At 35.3% G+C, this 18,049-nt stretch overlaps 1 protein-coding gene across 1 annotated transcript in view; it reads left to right on the top strand.

Annotated features, from left to right (window-relative positions):
• GRIA2 (glutamate ionotropic receptor AMPA type subunit 2) overlaps positions 1–18,049 on the top strand; it is a 56,353-nt gene that overhangs the window by 33,530 nt on the left and 4,774 nt on the right. The window contains exons 5-10 of the mRNA XM_060178901.1: positions 2,621–2,788; positions 3,046–3,150; positions 3,721–3,831; positions 4,674–4,880; positions 5,346–5,716; positions 10,130–10,328. Coding sequence (XP_060034884.1) covers positions 2,621–2,788; positions 3,046–3,150; positions 3,721–3,831; positions 4,674–4,880; positions 5,346–5,716; positions 10,130–10,328 — 1,161 coding nt within the window. The remainder of the gene's footprint in view (positions 1–2,620; positions 2,789–3,045; positions 3,151–3,720; positions 3,832–4,673; positions 4,881–5,345; positions 5,717–10,129; positions 10,329–18,049) is intronic.

The raw sequence follows: 18,049 nt of genomic DNA, 5'->3' as shown, positions 1-18,049 counted from the left end.
GAAAACTTCTAGGTCACATTTAACATGTAGAGAAGGAGGTCAACAATTCTTTTTTGTCTTCCTTTCCAACTCTTCTATAACTGACATAGCGTAGCATGATATAGTATGACATTGCAGAGTAGGAAACGGTAAAAACCAAGGCTCCAGTTTTGTTTTTGAATGCTAAATGCAGTGATTCCAAACGATACACAACTCAAATTCAAGCATCAAGGAAAATTTGCAAATGGGGTTAAGTTTTTAAGGAGTTTTGTAACAGTCTCCTATGATCTAAACTTTGGAGTTGGAGGAATAGCTCACCAGGTAGGTTGCATGCCAGGTCATCTCCCCATCCACATTTGAGTCTTGGCACCACTTGGGAGTGTTGTGGCACTGAGGACAATGCTATGGTTTGTCTCTCCCACTCTCTGTCAGTCTATGAAAGAAGAATCATCTGGGGAGGATATAAACAAACGCTCACTTGTCAAAATAGATAGACAAAGAATGAAAGGAAGTAGGTATTTTACACCAAGGCAAAGGACTGGGGAAAGAGGAGAGGATGAGGGAGGTGAAGAAGAGGGTGAGAGGAGGGAATGCTTTCAGGTCCTGTACATGATGGTTGAAAAGGACATGAGCTGGTTGTGAGAGTGTTTTGCAGACATCTGTGTATCATGGGGAGATGGAAAACTGTATCCATGTGTCAGCAACTGTACTATAAACCATTAACCTCTAAATTAAAAACAAACAAACAAAAAAAACCTCGAAGGAATGAAAGGAAGAAATAAAATCTGTTACTTTTAAGTAGAAATTTCATTTAGCATGGTGCAGATAGCGTATGTTTAAGACAAGGTGCTATCATTACGATGGCTCATAAAACGCTATATGTAGCCTTTTTATCCTCTTTTGCATATTTACTAAAATCTAATCGTACGTAGAATTTCTTTGCACCCTTTCTCATGGTTGTTAGAATACCATTTTTCTGGAATCATTGATAACAGTTTTGTAATATTGAATACTGTTGCATGACTGTTGGCCATAACAAGCATGTTTAAAATGAATGTTTCTTTTTATTTTTGAAAAATAAGATTCAGTAAGTAGCCATCTAGAATCTAGAATAGAATGAAAAGCTCATTTGGAAAATGGACCATAAACACATTCTCCCCAGTTTTCTTCTAAAAGCTTGGCCATGATGAGATTGTGATATAGTCCACAAAATTTAATGCCCCCCCTCCCCTGCTGAAATATAAATTTCTAACTCAGCTGAAGGATTTCTCAGAACATAAATGTCAGGGCAAAGATGATGCATTTGTTTTCAAAGAAGGAGATGGTTACAAGTGCCATCATGCTCCGTTCAAATCAATTTAAATCTAGTTTAGTGAATGGTGGCCTAACACTGACATATTTAACTCTCCAATCAAAAATGTGAACATGTTTGTTTAGAAAAACAAATGAACCACATACACAGAATATAAACAATAAAATAGAATTCCAAATACAGAGCCTGTTATTTTTCCCTCAACGCAGAATTGTGTTTCTGTTATTGTGACTTTTAATTTAAAATGATAATAGACTTGAGACTTGATTAGATGTGAACATTTGGAAAAGGTTGAAAGAAATTTTTTTTCATAGTGTGTTCATACTTTGAATCATAATTGTAATAGGCTTCATGGACCTCAAGGCCATTCATTCAAACTTATCCTATTTTTTAATGTAGTTCACCAATATTTATAGAGCTAAAACATTCAGCTAAAACATTTAATTGCTGGTTTTATAGATTTCTCATACTAATGTGAACAGGTTGACTCAGTGAAGAATGGCATTTAATCATTATGATAGCATTTAATATAAATTAAAATTGTTCTTTTCTTTAATATCCAATTTAGTTAATTTAGTTTCCATCTCCTATTCAGTGATGTAGACTTCATTACAAGAATTACTTCGGCAATGAACTACTGATGTCTATATAAAATAGAGAATTACTTTTTTTTTTTTTTTTAGGAGAAATACCCAAAGCAAAAACAAATTGAGACAGCTATATCTTTTTATATCTTTGATTTCCTAAGAAGAGTTTTTTAAAAAAATGTAGATTATATATGATTTGGTATGGTAAAACTTTAAAAATAGTACATCAATATTGTAGACTACTTGAAAAAGAAATATTTTATATTATTTCCTGCCTATTGCTATAACTATTTTTGTTAAAAGAGCATAACCATTTAAAATTATGCTATACTGAAATGATTTTTTTAAGTTTGGCTGTAGTAATAATGTTTTAATTAGTCTTATCCATTAGTATTTGCACAAATAAAAATCTCTACTGGAATCACTTTGAATGTTGTATAGTACTTTGTCAGAGATTTATATTGCACAGTCTTTGCACATTACAAAGAATACTGACATTTAAATATTTGTATAAAAACTTCGACATTTGAGAACATTTTCTTAGGGTTGGTATCCAGAAACTGTATTTTTAACTCAGGAGTATAATTTGTCAAAATATGTCTGCAATAGGCTGTAATTTGCTAATCTCTTGCATGTTCTATTTGAAGAAAAGACTGGCGGGCAGCTGCAGTCATGATTGCTGGGATGCTGTGACTCTCTGGGCATTTGCCCATTCTTATCTAATGCCTATGAATCTTTTCAGTATACTTCTGCTCTGACCTATGACGCTGTTCAAGTGATGACTGAAGCCTTCCGCAACCTTCGGAAGCAGAGAATCGAAATCTCCCGAAGGGGAAATGCAGGAGACTGTCTGGCAAACCCAGCAGTGCCCTGGGGACAAGGTGTAGAAATAGAAAGGGCCCTCAAACAGGTCAGTCACTCTAAGGTTGTAGTGTAGTCTGACCTTGGACACTTCTTTATTCCTGCTGAAGTAGTCGTCCTTATTGTGTCTCCTATGTTTTGTATAAATGGAACACTGTTCCATATCTACACAAAGATACATTAAAGAGTGAAGAACACTTCATAAATGTCGTTTTCTTGACTTAAACCCAATGAGAGTAATCTGTATGGTTTTTAACTTTAACTGAAGCAAAATTACAAATGGACCTTTTTCCATTTCCTTATTAGGTACAGGTGGAAGGTCTTTCAGGAAATATAAAGTTTGACCAGAATGGAAAGAGAATAAACTATACAATCAACATCATGGAGCTCAAAACAAATGGACCTCGAAAGGTAAATCATTAGTGATTTAAAAGTAGTTCTCACTGGGTGAGCAGGTGAGTTGGCTAATCCAGAATTTCATCCGCAGAGTCCCCCAGTTATCTATGGACATAGAGTTTAACATATTTTAAAATATTTTTTCTAAGTTAAATCTATATCTAGTAACACTGAAGTGCACTCTTCAAAAAGCTTTATGTATAATTGTTATACTTTCTTTTAGACCAAGATAGGAAAAAAATATATATGTTACCTAAAGATGTATTATTTAGTTCAGCATCTTTGTTTCTGTTTAATTTGAAGTTCCATCGCTGAATTTTATTTCTCTATAACTAACCCTAAGTTAATTATGGAGAAGGTGAAAAAAGAAGATAGAGACAAGTCATTAATATAAGTTGTTTTTGTTTTAACTGTCCCTTTCTAATCTTACTAGATTCAGACCTGTGTGTGACACATCTGTATTTAAAGAAAGGCCAATTAATGTGGTTGTGATTTAAGATTCAGATGTGGGTTTAATGATAATTGAATGTTATCTTCACACAAAGATCATTTGTACATGTGTCTAATTTCTGTAAACTTTTCCAGATTGGCTACTGGAGTGAAATGGATAAAATGGTTGTTACCCTTACTGAACTACCTTCTGGCAATGATACCTCTGGGCTCGAGAATAAGACTGTTGTTGTCACTACAATTTTGGTAAACAGCTACAAATGCTTATATTTTATTTTACCTAATTTTATTTTTTTACCTAATTTTGTCTTTTAAAAATATTCTCCAGACAGTTCCTGTTCATATTTTAAGACAATACCTATGCTTTTGCAATCTTTTTATTATTTGTTCAGTATTGAAGTGGAACTCACAAATGCTAATTAAACTATTAGAAATCTCTCCTATTTTCTTAAAGTCTGAACTTTACTGTGGCAGATAATATGTTCACAACCTGCTGCAAACAGAGATGAAACTCCTGAAACGTTTTCCTCGAGTCTTTAACCTTTCTGTTTCCATATATGTCTGACTAACTTTGTCTTTACATTTGTTGCATAGCATAACGACAACTCTTTCATCACAGTAAAGTATGAACTCCTTAAAAACAAGAATGATCTCCCCTCTTTCTACTCTATTCAATGGTTGGTAAATAACTAGTGCTAGATAAATGTGGATTGAATGTGTGAACACATTTGAACTAGAGCTTGAACAGTTAAGCTTGGGTTAGATGAAAAGAAGATTTGGAACATCCGGACAAGCTGTTGGCAAAGTGAAATGGAGGAATTGTTTGTTTCCACTAATAGGACATAATTTTGTAACAAAACAATTTTGCTTTACTTTGCAATGTTGTCATAAATTTGTTGGAGTTATTCTCCTAATGATGTAAAGAAGAAAATATAGATTAACAGTTAAGGGATATAGACAATATAGAAAACATTGATAGGCTTTTGGTCATATCTTGGTAATTGTAGGTTAGTCACTCAGTTGTTTTTCTTAAACCATTTTTTCCTCTTTTATTTTTAAACCAACTAAAACTTTGTTCTATTGTTCAGGAATCTCCATACGTTATGATGAAGAAAAACCATGAAATGCTTGAAGGGAATGAACGCTATGAAGGCTACTGTGTTGATTTGGCTGCAGAAATTGCCAAACATTGTGGGTTCAAGTACAAGTTGACAATTGTTGGGGATGGCAAGTATGGGGCCAGGGATGCAGACACGAAAATTTGGAATGGGATGGTTGGAGAACTTGTATATGGGGTAAGTATAGCTCTTCTCCTATATAGAGCCATCCACATTGAACTATTGTTGACAAAAATACTACCTCTTCTGCAGAATACTTGTGTTTGAGAGCGTTGTTTTCACACACTGTCCTAAAAGTATTGTCTTAGTTCCTTACAAAAATATGAACATTAAGGATGAAAAAAATGTGCTGATAAATTGAGATAGACATTCCATTTGTCTTGAAGCATATGGACATAGTTAAAGCCTATAATGCGTAAATGTAGCATAGAGATATAATTATCATGATCAAGCCATATGGATATACTGTGGATTTACAAAAGAGGATATATTTGGGGATAACATTTTGTGTTTTGTTTGTTCTTTATCGGGATTTTACCAGGAAAATAACTATTGCTCTTTTCCTTGATGTGTATCCCTTCCTTTTTGATTCCCTTCTGACTGTGATCCCAGTACTATTATTTCCCTTTGTTTCTCTTACAGAAAGCTGACATTGCAATTGCTCCATTAACTATTACTCTTGTGAGAGAAGAGGTGATTGACTTCTCAAAGCCCTTCATGAGCCTCGGGATATCTATCATGATCAAGAAGCCTCAGAAGTCCAAACCGGGAGTGTTTTCATTTCTTGATCCTTTAGCCTATGAGATCTGGATGTGCATTGTTTTTGCCTACATTGGGGTCAGTGTAGTTTTATTCCTGGTGAGCAGATTTAGCCCCTACGAGTGGCACACTGAGGAGTTTGAAGATGGAAGAGAAACACAAAGTAGTGAATCAACTAATGAATTTGGGATTTTTAATAGTCTCTGGTTTTCCTTGGGTGCCTTTATGCAGCAAGGATGCGATATTTCGCCAAGGTTGGTTACTCACCTGCTTCAACTTTGTGCATTTTAGGTCTCAAGTGAGCATTCATGGTGTTTATGAATTTACTCAAAAGAATTTACCAGCTGCCAACTACCTGTCCAAGGAGTCTAAGGCTCTTAAGGGCAGGTTCTTACAATTGGCATAAGTCTGTGAAATATTTGAACAATATTCTTTGAATATTGGTCATATATTTCCTTAGTGAAATTATACACACCATGGAGAGGCTATAAAATGCATAAGGTTCCTATCATTCCATGCCTTCTTGGAGGGGTACCGTGTTTTTGCTGCATATTCTCATTTTACAGTCATCTGTGTGTTCATCCACAGACCTGTATATGGGAAAATGGGCGACATTACTTACCTACTACAAAAACAGTATGCTTGCAAATCTTCATTAGCACACATCCCATCTCTTTTGATTTCCTCATTATTTGCTCATGAAAAATGATACAGGAGAGATCATAAAAAATATTTAAAGTCAGGTTACAGAGGACTGTCAGATAGCATTTGCCTAACATCTAGAAATACACAATTGGATAATAATGATAGCTGACTCATTTAAAATATTTATGTCATATTGAATTATTATAAAGCACACACTTCTTAGAATAAGTTTAAACACCTTTATTCATATTGGCATATGTTAATCTCACTACTGGAAAAGCTTAATTATAATGAACATTTCATAAAAGTGTTGCCTTTGTTTACATTTCACACATGAATAATGATAGCCATTTCTGACTCTTCAGAGAAATAGAATCATACCATATGGAGTGTGGTTGCTTTACATCTAAAACCTACATGAACATTCATTGGCACATTTTATTTGAACTGTGTTACCTCCTTTGATTCTACCAAACAACTTGCAAGGAGGCGAGAGTACCTTTTCTAATATTATTTCTTTAGAATGTTAGTTTTTTTCTTTTTCTTTCTTTTAGCACTTCGAGTGATAATATATGATTAATTTTTTTTTAAAAAAACTATATGAGAAGCTCAAATAGTTGTTATATTTTGCCAACTTGTGTTTGTATATCACCCAGTGAGATAAAGAAAATATGCAGTGAGACATTATCAGTAACTTGCTTCTCTGGTAAAAGATTGTACATCTATGAATTATATGGATGCGAACATTTTAATTCCATTAGATTGTCTATAGTTTCTTTAAGGAATGACTGATAACTATATAACTATTACTCTGACAAATTATATATTAATATTCCTAGCTTTAGTTCTATACTTAGTTTACTAAATTTAACATAAAGGTAAAAGAAGTTTCCAATAACGACATAGGGAAATAGTAGCCAAATTGGGATGTCATAGACTAACTAGTTGGTAGAATTCTAATGAAGTAATGCACCCGAGTAAAAAGCCAAATGAAGTATATATAATAGGAGATGAAGTCACCCCAATCTGAGATTGAGGCAGTTACCCTATGGTGACAAAAACTATGCTCTGGTATTTGAATAAGTAGAGAAAATTATATGGGGGTTCCACTGACTTGGGTTTCCCTCCATGGACTCTCAGTTTTTGTTTTTTTTTTTGCCATAACTTCTCCTCTCCTCTCCTCTCCTCCCCTCTCCTCTCCTCTCCTCTCTTCTCCTCTCCTCTCCTCTCCTCTCCTCTCCTCTCCTCTCCTCTCCTCTCCTCTCCTCTCCTCTCCTCTCCTCTCCTCTCTTCCCCCACTTTCCCCTTCTTTCCCCTCCTTTCCCCTCCCCTACTTTCCCCATTCTCTCTTGAGACGTCCTCTCACCTCCCTTTTCTTTTTTTTTTTTCCTTATTTTTGTCACTAGGGTTATTACTATGACTACTTCCCTGCAGAGTGCCACTGCTTTTGCTGGCATTTTTTTTTTTTTTTTAAGATTCAGGGAGAGAGATGGAGAGATAGGGAGAAAGGGAGGGACAGGGAGAGATAACATAGTACCGCTCCACTGCTTACGAAGTTTTGCGATGCAAATGTTCTTTTGTGAAGACTGAGGGCTTGACCTGGTGGTGCTCAGACATGTTAAAGTATGTGCTCAACAGAGTCGCCCCCTTCCAGCTCTCTGTCCTATTTCTTGAACAACATGGCTCTGGTGATATTTTTTTGTGTTCAGTGCTTGTGCAGGAACAGAGAACATATTAACACATTACATACAGAAAGTGATAGAGTGGGACTGATGCAAACCAACAGTTTGAAGAATACAGTGACACTACAGTTTAAAAAGGAGAGTAGAGCAATTGTCAAATGACTGAATAAGTGGATAAATGGATAAATGTACTCAATGTTTTAGAAATGTCCTTTAAATGGTTTAAAAGATATTTACTACTTATAAGTAAAATATGACACGGAATGATCATGCTAACATTAATAGAGCACAAATATGCAGTATATAGTGGTTTATTGAAGTACACTAAAATAAATTTGGATTATCTTCATTATGGTATCATATAAAATGGAACCACAACAAATATGAAAATAAAATGTTAGAAAGTAATTTGGAACAGAATCATTAGAGGAATTCATAGATAACATGGATTTACTTGCCCTTCTCAGATGATGATAGGTAAAAGTTTTGCTTTTAATTAAAGAAAACCTTATTTTGTTAGTCACCATAAGTTAAAATCAAATTTCTTTGCATAAAATGTCCCAGGGACCTTCAGAAGCATTAAATACTCCTTTAAAAACATACGTAAATAACACATTGCTTAAGAATTTTCTCTTTTGAAGGGTGTCTGAATCCTATATTTGAGATACCTTGTGTACTCTTAAGTCAGTTGGCATAAAATCATTAAAGCTGACTTAGACACTGTGATAGAGAATGACCAGTGTCTTTCACTTGTGTTCCCAGCTGAAACAGAATGACTTGTAAACAATGATTCTCAAACACACTGCCAAGTAATACGTGCACAATTATCACTAGTCATATTTTGTTTATTTTGAGAAACTAGAGCAGTCAGGTACTGAATTTGCTTTCTTAACTACAGAGCACATGACTCTAATTATGCTTTTCCTTGATATGGGATCAATAGTGAAGATGTTGAGAGTGGTTTTGTCTGCATAAAGGATTTTCCCAATTTAAAATCAACGTAATAGCCTTTACAGAATGTAACTGAGCACCATTTAATTTTCTCCACCTGATGGTATTTAACCCTATAGATCTCTTAGAGATCATGATGACAGCTCTTCTTCATATTCTTTTTGTGTTTCATTTCTTACTCTTTGATTTCATTTTGACAGCAAGATATTTTCATCAAAAAAAGAAAAGTTGTTTTTTTTTTTTTACTTTCACACTAGCTTCTCCATTTTCTTGCCTGTTTTGTTCGGACCCAATAACTTGGTATAGTACCTATGTGTCATCAGATAATTTACTTCGCACCATAAGCCATCAAATTAATTTAGACCATAAATTAATAAATTGTTTTGATTTTAATTTTTTTAAGAAATGTTTCTTTTCACTCTCCCAACACTTAAAAGTGTAGATACCAGAAGCATTAAAAAAAAAGGAGGAAAAAAATTAGTGGCTGTTAATATTATTCACAACCGTTATTAGTATAGAATCTCACCAAGTTTTTCAAAATAATGTAGTATTTATTCATCCCTGCAGCTGTCTATCTATATCTACGTGAGCTTACGGAACATAACTGGGAATCTGCATAAGACTTTGTCATCATGATAATATTGCCACTTTGTATTTCAAGCTAGGTGTTTATATCTTACAAACATTCAAATGTCTAATTTGTTTTGCGTGTATTCTCTTTCTGCTTTCTTTTAAAACAGGAGACACATAGGCCATAACAGCACATGCTCTGACACATCAGCTTATTACTCACAAAGAACTGTAGTTCTGTGTCATGCTTTTATCTGCAGCTTTATTTCTCCCATCTTGTATCCTGTACTATCCTTAACATAATTTGGGGCATGTACAAAAAACTCATGGAATCTTAGAATTTCTGTGGGTAAATTAAAGGGAGGGTTTCTCCAGTGTTTAAAATGTCATCTGTGATGCATTCTCCTTTCTTTTAAGATCTAATGTTGTTTCTCAATACGGTTCTGGGTTTTGCTGATCATCTTAGATTCTATTGTTCATTTTTACAAATGCCATGAGTGGATAAAATGGTTTAAGTTCTGAATGGACTTACTGTACATTTCTCAAAAATTCCCTTGGTAAACCCTAAATGATTTGGCATTTTTTAATAAGAAGGAATCCTATAAATCTGAAATTTTAACCTCTGGGTATACCATCAACCCTAATGATCTGTACTCTCTGTTTCTATTAAATAGTTGCTGGTTTGATTAACTAGCAGATGCACTGGAAGTTTAAAGTTAAATAGTCCCACAAAAGTCAATATTCGCATAATGCTGTTAACTTGCTTTTCTACTAGGTTATTCACTACACTTTACAAATCCATTTCATACTTGTTATTAGATCCCTCTCTGGGCGCATTGTTGGAGGTGTGTGGTGGTTCTTTACCCTGATCATCATCTCCTCCTACACGGCTAACTTAGCTGCCTTCCTGACTGTAGAGAGGATGGTGTCTCCCATCGAAAGTGCCGAGGATCTTTCTAAGCAAACGGAAATTGCTTATGGAACATTAGACTCTGGCTCCACTAAAGAGTTTTTCAGGGTAAGAGATGTTGCCTTATCAATTTGGGTTTTGTGTTATGAACTTTAACCTACTTGGCCTCACCGCCTCCACAGTCTGCACAAAGGTATAGTGAAAGTAGCCTCCTGTCATGCTGTCTACAGCTAGACTTCTCTCTGTTATTGAACCTGTCTTTCTCCTTCCTCCCCCATCCTTTGCTCTTTCTGATTAATTCCTCAGGTGAAAAACACAGCATGGTCTAGAAATTTCCATTTTATAAAATGTGACTATTCCTTTAGAACAAAATTACAGCTAAATATACTTAAGCTTTCATTATTATTTTAAATAAAAAGCTACATATATATATTAAGTAACTATAATTGTTATCTGTCTTTCAGTCTACAGTTGAAAACTCACTTTCAAACCAGTTATTTAGCCTGTGTCAGGAAACATTAAATTCACATATGAAAGTCCCTAAGTTGTGCAAATCTTATAAGAAAAAACCAACAGAGACTTTTACCACCCTAACTTTTCATATGGGTAGTATAATTATAGTGTGTTTATTAAGTGTATCCTAAAGATTTATTTATTATTAACAGACGATAAGTGTCAGAGAAGAGAGACAGGACCTGAACATCACTGGTGTATGAGATGTATTGTGACTGTATTGTCTTTGTCTATACAACACATCTGAAAAAAGCTACATTGATATTAGTCTCTATCACACCATTTTCTCTATATAAAGTAACTCATTTTATGAAAATATTTAGGACTGGGGATATAGCGTAGTGGTTTGTGCAAGACTTTCATACCTGAGGCTCAGATGTCCTAGGTTCAATCCACAATATCACCATAAAGTGTGATGTTGTGGATTAAGCAGTGCTCTGGTCAAAATAAATTAAAAGAAAAACTATTTAAATGTATAACTAATCTAGGTCCTAATTTAGCAAATATGACATATAGTAATCCCTGATAACCCACAAATATGTGCATGTATCTGCCTTTAAGTAGGATTTATTTAAATCAATTTGCTCCAGAATTAAGATTATGACTTCCGTCGTGCAAATGTTGAAGTGGTAAACTACTGTTGGTCTTTTTCTCAAATATTTTCATTTGAGTTGAAGATAGTTTGGGATAAAAGGTGTTTTGGCGAACCGTGTCTAATAACAGACAATAACTTGAGACAAGTGTGGACATTGCCAACCTTCAGTGTTTTCATGAACTGCTACATTTTAAGTTCATCATAACTATGCTTCCTTGACTTTGGTGGAGGTCTAAGTACAATGTTATGTATTTGCTACTAGTGACAATATATGTTTTCTTCTGAACGTATTTTCTTAGTAGATCCCTAACGTGATCACAGCAATAAATCTAGTGAAATACTTTACTGCACGATTCTTAATTAAAAATTATATGTGGGAACCAGCAAAATGGCTGACTTGGATTGTGTGCTACTTTGCCTTGAGGTTTGAGCCCAGCCCCCAACACTTTGATGACAGCATCAATACTATTTTCTCTTTCACTTTATCTTTTTCTGCCTCTCTGTCTCTTTCTAAAAGGAAAAAAAAATGTGTTTAGAAACAAACACTTTTCATAGGCTGGGTGGTGGCTCACCTGTTTGAGAGCACATGGTATAATGCACAAGGATCTAGCTTCTAGCCCCTGGGCCCCATCTGGAAGGGGAAAGCTTTGTGAGTGGTAAAGCAGTGCGTCTCCCCCTACCCTCTCGATTTCTGACTATTTCCAGGCAAATAAAGATAACAAAAACAAATAAAAAAAAAAAACACTTTGTACACCAACAAGGGAAGCTTCATATTATTTACATATTTTGCTAGCATTTCTCCTTGAAATAAATATGATTTCTAAATGAAATGGGTCCTTGTTATATAATACTTGATTTAATAGTACTTATGATGATTATATTAATTTAATTTCTTTCAGACACTCACTTCCAGATGATTCTGTATCTATTGAGAGTTATTGTCACTACCCTGTTTAGACTGTACTATCAACCAGCTAAACATTCATGTTCTAGAGTTCTTCAGTAGACCTTAAGTTGGCCAATCATAGAAATATGCCTCGATTACCAAGATGCCAAGGTTTAACGATTGGTTCACTCAGATTCTGTGGTATACAGGATGGGAAGGCTGGGCAATGAATGCTGCTCCCCTTGTGTTTCAGTGCACAGAACCATGGGGACATGGTTCCGTGCAGTTTATTTTTATGTATTGAAAACATGTAATGCTGTATTAGGCTGTATTATATTTGTCTACCATCATAATTTATGGTGTGCCATTTGTCCACATAGGTTGTAGGTTTATATTCCATAGAGAATAGATATTATATCTAAGTAAACTGCTAAGCTAACTTCTTTTAGTAGACTTTTCTAAAGCACTTTTTATAAGGTACCAGATATCATAGAAGCAACACACGTGGTATCTACCGCTGAACCACCTCTTCAATTTTAAATTCCTTCCATTGGAAACTGTTCTTCTAAGTCATTAATATGGGTTAGCCATAATTTCTAGAAGTACACACACACACATATATATATATATATATATATATATATATATATATATATATATATATATATATATATATGCTGTTTTTTCCACTACGGCCCTGCTTTCCCTTCTTTCCTAAGTCACACCTACACCTATTGCTAATTCCATTTTTCCTTTTCTCTCTCCTGGTCTTGGGGTATTCATGGAATTGGAATTCAGAGCCCTCTGGTCTTTCCCCAACATTACTCCCCATCTGGGGGTGTAGACCAGCATTCATTTGGGGGTGCAAAAGATTGTAGTTCTGGCTTCTGTATGCTTTTCTGCTAGACATGGGCATTGGCAGATCAGTCCACACCCCAGGCTGTTTCTGTCTTTTTTTTTTTTTAATTAATTAATTCCCTTTTGTTGCCCTTATTGTTTTATTGTTGTGGTTATTATTATTGTTGTCATCATTGTTGGATAGGACAGAGAGAAATGGAGAAAGGAGGGGAAGACAGAGAGGGGGAGTGAAAGATAGACACCTGCAGACCTGCTTCACCGCCTGTGAAGCAACTCCACTGCAGGTGGGGAGCCAGGTTTCAAACCGGGATCCTTACTCCGGGTCTTTGCGCTTTGCGCCACCTGTGCTTAACCACTGTGCTACAGCCTGACTCCTGCTGTTTCTGTCTTTACCTACTAGGGGAGGGCTTTGCAGAGGTGAGGTTCCAGGAGGGCTTTGCAGAGGTGAGGTTCCAGGACATACGGGCTCCTTTCAACTTACCTTTGAAGGAAGTACTGATGAGTCAGCTTTGACTAACTCAGTGCATAGAGCTTTGTAGTTATTTGTTTCTTATTTAGAGAAAGAAGGATACTGGTCTCAAAATACTAAAAAACAAACAAACAAAAAAAACCATATTTATTGTACTAGTAAAGAGAAATAACCTAACAGCACATTTCATACAAGCAAATACGAGCTTATAATGTTGATTCCTGTATTAAAATATATGAGAAGCTGGTTGCAATTTGGAAAATCATGTATATGACAGTTATTTTGCATTGAAATTCTAAAAACCACTCAATCATGAGTAATTTTGCTAACTGCACTAATGTTAGATGATTGGGTACTATGATGTTAATTATGAGACCAATGTTCCTTTTGCTTCTGACTCCCAAAAATGTTTTGTAGGCTTCTGTGGTTTTATCATCATCATCATCATCATCATCATCATCAAATCTTATACTTTTTTACATGAAATTTGTTGCTTTCATATGTGGAAAATGAATAATAGATGCCTTTTTTAAAAAGTAATTTCTTTTCATGTAGTGTTATTTTAAATGCATTAAACAAGATGAAACTAATTCATAGTATAAAAGACAACAAAGTAATTTTCATTTTAAAATGGCCTCTTAAATCCTAGTGTCTACTACAGTCTGTTACTAATGTCAGGGTAGAAAAATGGAATCGCCCTTGTTTATATTCCTAGAATAGACATCTTGGGTCATCCTAGCTGTGGTGTGACTTAGCTAGAGGAACATTAGAAGACCCTGTGAGGTGGATTCAGGACAGTGTGGGAGCTAGCAGCTTGGTTATCATGGCATCCTGTTTGCTAGTAGAGGGGCAGGGATAGAGTGGGCTGCAGCCAGACTGAGGGCATGCATTGTACTCCTTGTTCTCTGACCATCTGTTAGGCTTACATTCAGCTCCCAAAGAGTTATCACATGTGGAAGAACACGACATTTACCATTTTCAACATTTGCTATTATTTAAATTTCTCACAGTTATCTTGAGTTCCCTGATATGACTCACTGATTTTTTTTTTAAGGTTTATTTCAGTTGACAGGACAGAGAGAAGTTAATAGTTTTTGGATAATGACAGAAAGAAATGGACAAGGAAATGGGAGATAGAGGAGAAAAACAGCTGCAGCACTGCTTCACCAATTGTGGAGCACAAGGACCCAGGTTCAAGCCCCTGGTCCCCACCTGCAGGGGAAAGCTTCACAAGTGGTGAAGCAAGGCTACAGGTGTCTCTGTCTCTCCTTCTCTCTATCTCACCCTCCCCTCTCAGTTTTGAAATTGACCACATGTTGAAGTAATACTATTTCTGACACATTTGATTCAACCAAATACAGATTAAATTGTATTATAATCAGTATTGCTTTAATAAAGTCAGCGAGTGTGCATTGGCTTATGATTCTAATTTAAGCTATAAATCCCAACTTGAAACCCAGTTGTTTCTTTAGTTATACTTAATAAAAGCAATGGATGAATGATTTACTTTGTTGAAAAAAATAGTGCAGTTTCCAGTGGAGGGAGTGGGGACACAAACTCTGGTGGAACAGTGAGGAATTGTCCCTCCACTATTTAGTTTTAAAATCACTAGTAAAAATAAAATAAAATAAAAACCATACCAAAAAAAACTAAATAAAAGAAATATTTTGCTAACATGAATATTTTAATAAAATAATAAAAGAAATATTTTGCTAAAAGAAATATTTGGCTAAACACGTTACTTTGTGCATTATCTGCTTTTTATGCATATGCTTAGTAAATGTCACTGTGTTCTCCATCTGGTCATTTCATTAGGACACAATGCTAGTGGTAACAAGAAAGAGAATAGTTCATATTCAACATTGGGTGGACAATCTGGCTCTAGTCAAATTATGGGAGACTTTCTTTTGTCTATATGAAATAAAAATGCTCCTTTTCACATTATCATTGGGTCATAAAGATAAGTGTCAAAGCAGACCAGATTAAAATAATAAAGTCATAATTCAGAAATAGTCTCTTATCTCAAAACCCTTCCAAAACTCCTATTTAGATGCTTCAGAGACGATGAATGTCAGTAAAAAAAAAATGTGTACTGGCTTTTAGATAAAAGTGGTGTTCAATTCTCTTCATTTTTTGTGCCTAAAAATATCTTCCTGTCTCAGTTGGGTGCTGCATACTAGTTGCCATGGTAATAGACAGTCCCAAAGTTCTGTAGAGGAAGTAGAAACATGCAATATCATTTTAATATGTTGGAATAAAATCTGAGCTAAAAGTGAAGGTTGATAAAAATAGGGTTTTGTTTTTTTTTTCTAAAGTGCTAGGCAGCTCTGGCTCGTGGTGGTATGGAGGTTGAACCTGGGACTTTGGAGCCTCAGGCACTAGCATCTCTTTGCATATCATGGTGCTATCTTCCCTGCTAAAAAATATGGGAATTTTGTAACATTTTGATAGCTGAAGTAATTTACAATTCACATTTCCAGCTTACAAGTTTGTTTCAAGTTGTACTGAATGTTTAAAAAACAATCTTTACTAATGAGTTAATCATATTTTACAAAGTTATCCGATGTTAAGATATTGTTTCACATTGTACCCAACAGCCACAGGAGCTATGCGTCCCCACCCTCCCAATATAATCACCGATGTACTATACTGAGCACTTTAAAAATATTTATTTATTTACTAGAAACAGAGAATAATCAGTAGGGCAGTGGGATGATAGGGGAGAGAGATCTGTGCATTGTTTACTGCTTGTGACCTTTCCTGCTGCAAGTGGTAACTGGGGACTTGAACTTGGGTCCTTGCACACTTTATAATATGTACACCTGTTTACCTAGGGAGATGTTGGGAATAGAATATTGGAACCAAGCTTGCTTGGCCCTGATTTCCATTCTGCATTGGATCATTCTCTTCTCTTGAGACTAGAACTCAGGCTGATATTACAATTAATACTGGTATGTGATTTATTTTTATAAAGTCACAAGAGCCAGGTGGTGGTGCACCTGGTTGAGTAACATACTCTTCAGGGTGCAAAACAGCTATGTCACTGCCCTGCCCTTATTAAGTGCTTTTTAAAAATAAATTGAAAAAAGTGAAAAGATATTACTTCAGGAATTCAGTATTAGTCTTGATCAGAGCAGCTAATCACCAAAGTTGAATACAAGTGATTTGAAATTATTCAAACGGAGGAACTAAAAGAGTGAAAAAAAACCCTGAAACATTAATAAGATATTTAAATCTGGAGACAAGCAGTACTTTGATATGGAGACAGGTGGAAAAAGAAGTTGTAATGATGCCTAAAAAAGACACCTGTTTACCTAGGGAGATGTTGGGAATAGAATATTGGAACCAAGCTTGCTTGGCCCTGATTTCCATTCTGCATTGGATCATTCTCTTCTCTTGAGACTAGAACTCAGGCTGATATTACAATTAATACTGGTATGTGATTTATTTTTATAAAGTCACAAGAGCCAGGTGGTGGTGCACCTGGTTGAGTAACATACTCTTCAGGGTGCAAAGACTCAGGTTCAAGCCCTGGCCCTCACCAGAGTGGTGGAACAGTGCTGTGAGTCTCACTCTTTCTCTCTCCTCCTCTCCCTCTCCTCTTCCCTCCCTCTTTTCTCCATCCTTTTCAATTTCTGTTTCTATCCAAAATAAATAATTATATACATACATACTTACATTTTTTAAAGTAAGTATGTTGGTCCAAGCGGTGATGTAATAGATAAAAGAGTTGGATTCATACGCATGAGGACCCAAGTCGATTCAGTGGCAGCCAGGTGACAGAGTGGTGCTCTGGTTCTCTTTCTTTCTCTAATATATAAATAAAATCTTTTAACAAAATAACCATGGTTTGCCTTTGTTACCTCCTCTACTGAGCTAAAACATGCTCAAATTTGGCTATTGCTTTGGAGGGAAATGATCATAACTCTCTGACGCTCATCATCCAAGTCCACACAAAGGACCTAAATGAAGCAAGCATCTGGTATTGGATTTGAGTATTCTAGACAATTGTGTGAATTTCCTGGATTTTTTTTCCTATATAAAACAATGTTTCTTTACATGAATTGCTGCAACTCAGGTGCTGGAATGGTGCTCTGGATTACTTATCTATATCCAAGTAAATTCTATCTCATACAAGACAAATAAAATGAATATTCAAAATCTTTTGTTACAAAATCACATATGAAGTATTCAAAATGAAGCTATGTGATAATTTCTATAGTGTTTTTTTTTCATTAAAAAATGGCCGTTCCATGCTTGGATATTAAAATATTGCATACAACTAAAATATGACATACATAAATAAAAATTTCAGAAAATATACTAAAAATTTGCAATGGAATTAAAGGAAACATACCATAATGTAATATGTAATCTTGAACTGGTTTGTTGTACCAAAGCAGAGGACTCTAGGGAAGGAAGGGATAGAGATGGGAGAAGGGGGATGGAGCAGAGGCTCTCAAGTCCTGGTACAAGATGATGGATGTAATTTGGGGGGTGTGAGTGCT

This window comes from Erinaceus europaeus, chromosome 19, assembly GCF_950295315.1.
Source record: "Erinaceus europaeus chromosome 19, mEriEur2.1, whole genome shotgun sequence".
NCBI classification, from domain to species: domain Eukaryota; kingdom Metazoa; phylum Chordata; class Mammalia; order Eulipotyphla; family Erinaceidae; genus Erinaceus; species Erinaceus europaeus.
Note: the sequence above shows the minus strand (reverse complement) of the source record. Positions and strands in the feature narration are given on the sequence as shown.